This window comes from Arachis duranensis, unplaced genomic scaffold (genome assembly GCF_000817695.3).
Source record: "Arachis duranensis cultivar V14167 unplaced genomic scaffold, aradu.V14167.gnm2.J7QH unplaced_Scaffold_147955, whole genome shotgun sequence".
Lineage (NCBI taxonomy): Eukaryota > Viridiplantae > Streptophyta > Magnoliopsida > Fabales > Fabaceae > Arachis > Arachis duranensis.
In genome coordinates this window covers 1-6263 of record NW_026264100.1, presented here as the reverse complement: position 1 = coordinate 6263, position 6263 = coordinate 1, and the positions used below count along the sequence as shown (strand labels likewise).

Here is a 6263-nt window from a genome sequence, read left to right as displayed (position 1 = left end):
TTTTTTTGTTTTTCTTTTGAACCAAGGATTTTCTTATTGAGGTTCATAGACAGTAGGTCACTCTCTACTTAGAAAAAGACATTCTAGTCCACTTATTCACTAATAGTGAGTTCTTATACAATCACACACATACCACCACTTACATTTATTCTATTTCTTTCTAACAGTGAACCATCTCATTTCACAATCAAACATTTCTTTTATTGAATTAAAGATGCAGGGGACAGACATGCTTCTTGTTAAGTGAAAGTAAACACACAAGCACAAGCTTAAACTAGCTTACTTATTTTAAGGTAAACACACATAATGCAAAGACTATTAAAATGACAACTTAAGGATGCAAGGACACTTCAACAGATAGAATGCATGCTTTTTCTTTGTAGTGATGAATAAGGAGCAAGTCCACCTTTTATTTGTCATGCTTTTTCTTTCTTCTTTCATATACTTGGTTGTTGGTGTTCCCTGTGTCCATGTTTGTTGTCTGTTGACCTCTCCAAAACCCAGCTTTGTTCATCGTCTCCTCTACTCTATCTTCAAGCATCATGGCTTTGTTTGCTTCTATTTCACTTTTATTTTTGAAGAACTCCTCATATGTTGGGAATGCTGGATCCATGTTGTGCAGATGTTCACCAACATAATTCAGTTTGATTTGACTATTAATGTTGTAATCGGCTTGGACTTCATATCTTGCATCTTGGAGGGTCGTAAACTCATTGATAGCTCTCATGGTTTCGGCCTGCATTTGTGCCAACTTCCCAAATGCCTCATGAGATTGAAAGGCATGTTCTTCTTGCATTGCAATGAATTTTGACTCAAACTCATTTTGTTGATTCATCATTTGCAGCTGCCATTCTTTTTGTTCTTGTTGATGCCTCAAGTATTGTGAATGGTACTCTTCTTGCCTTTCTTGAATTCTTGTGTATTGGTGTGATAATCTTCCAATTGCTTCTTGCATTTGAGTCATGTCCATATTGCCTTGTGGGACAAAGTGCGGCTGTTCCTCCTCTTCTTGTGGTTCTTCTTCTGGTTGTGGCTCATCTTCTTCCATTGCTTCTTCTCTTTGCCTTCTTGGTCTTCGGCCATGATGTGCTTCGGGAGTCGTTGTCATTCTTTCAATGGTTATGGGTAAGCCTTGGCTTATCCACTTTGGATTCTCATCTTCCAGTGGTACTTTAGCCTTCATACATAACCTCCAAATGGTACTTGGATAGTACAACCAAGATCCGGCCGCATTCTTCTCGGCAATCCGTTGAATATCTTTTGCAAGAATCTCATGGACTTTGATCTCTCCTCCTACCATGATGCAATGCAACATCACAGCTCTCTCCTTGTTAACTTCTGATGTGTTCACTGTGCCCAGAATTGATCTTTTCATCAGCTCATACCATCCTTTGGCTTCCGGGGTGAGGTCACATCTCTTCAAATACTTATATCGGTTCTTGCCATCTCCTTCCTATTCAGAGTTCTCTACACAAATATCTCTAGCAATCTCATCATAGTCCTGATCCTCATTCAACCTTTGTTGGTATCCTGGTTCATTAAAGCGGACTGACTTTAGCCCCAAGACTTTCTTGATTGCATTCGAGCTAAAATCTACTTCCACTCCCCGCACATAGCTCTTGTATGTTGGTGGCTCACGCATGTCAAGCCTTGGGACGTTGGCATAAAACTCCCTTACAATATTGGCATTGATTCGGGTATCTGGTGATGTAAGCTCCTCCCACCTCCTCTTTTGAATTTTGTTCTTCATTTCTTGACATCCATCATCCGGAAATAAGAATGGAATTTCTAGATAGATTTTCTTGTCGTTCATCCACTCCAATTGAAATTGATGGTATGAAGACTTGAATCTCCATCGGTCATATTCACGGGTGCTCTCCTCCACCATAGGTTCTTTTCCTTTTCTTCGTTTGGTTCTTGATGAGGAGGCCATGATCACTTAGTTAGTGGAGTTTTGTAAGGTTAGATGGGGTGTGGAGAGTGTTGGGGAGTTTGATGTGAGTTTGGGGCACAAAGAAGTGAGACCGAATTGGTTGGGGTAAGAATTGATGAAGGGATGTTTAGATTGTTGGAAAGAAGTATTGTACTGAGCTTATGATGAAGGATGAAAGAATTGAGGTTTCAAAGCCACAAGGATTCGGTTATGTGCATGGCTTAAAGGTAGTGGGCACTCTTTATCAAAAATAAAAGGTTGATCAATCATTAAAAGGTTGCTCAAAGGTTTGGCTATTTTAGAGAAATCTTTGATAAACCTTCTATAAAATCCTGCATGCCCCAAGAAACTTCTAACAGATTTCACATTAGTTGGTGGAGGGAGTTTTTCTATTATCTCAACTTTTGCCTTATCAACTTCTATCCCTTTTCTTGAAACTTTATGACCAAGAACAATCCCCTCAGGTACCATGAAATGGCACTTTTCCCAGTTCAAAACCAAATTAGTTTCTTGGCATCGTTTCAAGACAAGAGTTAGATGGTTTAAGCAAGTATTAAAACTATCACCAAAAACAGAGAAATCATCCATAAAAACCTCCAAGAATTTTTCAACCATATCTGAGAAAATGGAAAGCATACACCTTTGAAAAGTGGCTGGGGCGTTGCACAATCCGAATGGCATTCTTCTATAAGCAAAAACTCCAACTGGGCATGTGAATGAAGTCTTTTCTTGATCCTTTGGGTCCACCACTATCTGATTATACCCAGAATATCCATCCAAGAAACAATAATAAGCATGGCCAGCCAACCTTTCAAGCATTTGATCAATGAAAGGAAGTGGGAAGTGATCTTTGCGTGTGGCATCATTCAACCTTCTATAGTCAATACACATCCTCCACCCTGTCACAGTTCTAGTTGGAATGAGTTCATTTTTCTCATTAATAATGACTGTCATCCCTCCTTTCTTTGGTACCACTTGGACTGGACTTATCCACGAGCTATCGGAAATAGGGTATATGATTCCTGCATTCCATAATTTCATCACTTCCTTCTGGACGACCTCCTTCATTGCAGGGTTGAGTCTTCTTTGAGGTTGAATTACTGCTTTGGAATTGTCCTCCAAAAGAATCTTATGCATGCATACTGTGGGGCTGATGCCTTTCAGGTCATCAATAGTCCATCCTAAGGCATCCTTGTGAGTTCTGAGAACATCAAGAAGCTCTCCTTCTTCTTTCTTTGTCAAGGACGAGTTGATGATCACTGGGAGGCTTTCTGAAGTGCTAAGAAATGCATATTTGAGATGAGAGGGTAATGGCTTCAGTTCTTGCTTTTGCACCTCTTCTTTCTTGCTTGGTTTCACCTCTTTGCTTATGAAAGTCTCGGCTACTTGTTCTTCTATTACACTTTGATCTCCTTCTTGCTCTTGAGAGCTTTCTTCCAGCATTTCTTCCACCAAACTTTCTATCATATCCACTTTTACATAGTCCTCTTGCTCAGGGATATTTTGCATTGACTTGAAAACATTTATGATCATTTGTTCATTATGGACCCTGAAGACCATTTCTCCTTTTTCTACATCAATGATGGCTCTTGCTGTGTATAAAAATGGCCTCCCCAAAATGATTGAGTCACTTCCTTCTTCTTCAGTATCCAAAATCACAAAATCTGCTGGGAAGATAAATTCCCCAATCTTCACCAACAAATTTTCCACAATTCCATTGGGTGTTTTAATGGATCTGTCAGCCATAACTAGTGACATCCTGGTGGGTTTAAGCTCTTCTATATCAAGTTTTCTCATCATTGTGAGAGGCATTAAATTGATGCTGGCACCAAGGTCACAGAGAGCTTTGTTGAGAATTGTTTTTCCAATGGTGCATGACACTACAAAGCCCCCCGGATCCTTGAGTTTTGGGGGAATACCTCTCTGAATCACAGCACTGCATTCTTCGGTTAGTAATATGGTTTCCTTCTCAAGCCAACTCCTCTTCTTATTAATAAGCTCCTTCATGAACTTGGCATATAACGGCATTTGCTCAAGTGCTTCAGCTAGAGGGATATTGATTTCCAGTTTCTTGAAGGTCTCAAGGAATTTGTGGAAATGTTGGTCTTTAACCTCTTTGTTGAATCTCTGAGGATATGGCAGTGGAGGTGTGATGCTCTTTTCGATTTGCTGCTGTCCTTGAGTCTTTTCCCTTGAGCTATGTGGTTGGCTCTCCTGTTCTTTGAGTTTCTCATTGCTTTTGGTTGGCACCACAATTTGCTCCTTAGCTTGATCTGCTTTTGTTTGCTTCTCTTCCTTTGTTGGTTCCTTGATGATCTCCTTTTGTTTCTTTGGAGTGTCATTGTTGCTCATCAATATTCTCCCACTTCTCAATTGAATTGCCTTACACTCCTCCTTGGGATTTGGGATTGTGTCACTAGGCAGTGAACTTGAAGGTCTCTCAACAGACATTTGCTTGGAAATTTGCCCGATCTGCCTTTCTATGTTCTTTATGGATGCCTCATGGTTTTTGTTTGTCATTTCTTGGAGTTTCATCATTTTTTCTATCATGGTTTCCAAGTTGGTGACTCTTTGGGGTTCAGGTGGTGCTTGTGGTGGGTTATGAGCTGTGGTTGGTGGATGATAGGAGTTTTGGTTGGTGGATTGATATTGGTTGTGAGTGGGGTAGTTGTTTTGAGGTTTCCTGTAGGTGTTTTGGTTGGTTTGATGCTGGTTGTAATTTTGGTTGTTTCTTGGGTTGTTTTGGTTTGAGTTCCTCTGCCATGGTTGTTGGTGGTTTTGAGTGTCTCCCCATCTGAGGTTGGGGTGATTCTTCCATGAGGGGTTGTATGTATCACCATAAACTTCATTTGAATTAGAATGCATATACTGAACTTGTTCTTGCTGTGGCTCTTCTTGAACTTCTTCATTTTGTCCCCATGTGGTTGATGGTTGGCTAGTGTTGACTGCTGCAACTTGAAGGTTGTCAATCCTCTTGGTCATTTGCTCAAATTGTTGTTGAATTTGCTGCTGCATTAGTTTGTTTTGAGCCAGGATTGAATCTACTCCTTCTAGCTCCATTACTCCTCTTCTCTGTGATGGTTGGCGGCTTCTTTGATGAGCAAAGAAGTACTGGTTGTTGGCCACCATATCAATAAGTTCTTGAGCCTCTTCTGCAGTTTTCATGAGTTGCAAGGAACCTCTAGCCGAATGATCCAAAGCTTCCTGGGATTTCAATGTTAAGCCTTCATAGAAGTTTTGCAGCTTCTCCCATTCATTAAACATGTTGGAAGGGCATTTTCTGACTAGAGCTTTGTACCTCTCCCATGCCTCATAGATGGGTTCAGTCTCCATTTGAGTGAATGTTTGTACCTCGGCCTTCAACCTTATGACCCTCTGTGGTGGATAAAATTTGGCAAGGAACTTGGTTACCAAGTCATCCCAGTTGTTGATGCTGTCTCTTGGAAATGATTCCAACCATTGTGTAGCCTTGTCCCTGAGAGAGAATGGGAACAGCATTAATTTGTAACTGTCAGGAGGTACTCCATTAGTTTTGACAGTGTTGCATATCCTCAGGAAGGTGGATAAGTGTTGATGTGGGTCTTCAAGTGATCCTCCACCAAAAGAGCAATTGTTCTGAACTAAAGTGATGAGTTGTGGCTTAAGTTCAAAATTATTTGCATTGACATTTGGAGCCAAGATGCTGCTTCCACAATGTCTAGGATTGGCAAAGGTATAGGAAGCCAAAACTCTCCTCTGAGGTGGGTTTTCATTGTTGTTCTCTGCTCCCCCAGGTGGATTAATTGAATGGTCCTCCATATCTTGAAATTCTTCGTCTGATTCCTCTTCTCCAACAATATTCTTCCCTCTCTCAGCTCTTCTTATCCTCCTGAGAATCCTCTCATCTTGTTCATGAAAATTTAGTGCGTTTCTTCTTGTACCTAACATACAAGCATATCATGAGGGATGCACAAACCAATGATACTTCAATCTACTGCTAAATTGAAGTTTTCAGTTAGTTTAAGCAAATAAACAAACAGTTAGTGGGTTAATCAAAAATAAAGAAAAAGTGCTTGATCTAAATTACCACCTCATTTAATCATTGTCAATCTAATCAATCCCCGGCAACGGCGCCAAAAACTTGATGGGTAAATTTTGGTTGAGACAAGAATCTCTTCCAAAACAACACCAATCTAACCGGCAAGTGCACCGGGTCGCATCAAGTAATAAAAACTCACGGGAGTGAGGTCGATCCCACAGGGATTGAAGAATTGAGCAATTTTAGTTTAGTGGTTGATTTAGTCAAGCGAATTAAGATTTGGTTGATTGATGGGTAACTTGCAGAATTTAA

General features: G+C 40.3%; 1 protein-coding gene across 1 annotated transcript; it reads right to left on the bottom strand.

Moving 5' to 3' along the window:
• Positions 1-2486: 2486 nt before the first annotated feature.
• On the bottom strand, positions 2487-4483 carry LOC107472537 (uncharacterized). Its single transcript, XM_052255988.1, has 2 exons — positions 3269-4483; positions 2487-2492 (listed from the first exon to the last, which is right to left on the bottom strand). Exons 1-2 carry the CDS (start codon positions 4481-4483, stop codon positions 2487-2489), a joined length of 1221 nt encoding a protein of 406 aa, XP_052111948.1.
• Between the last annotated feature and the right edge of the window lie 1780 nt (positions 4484-6263).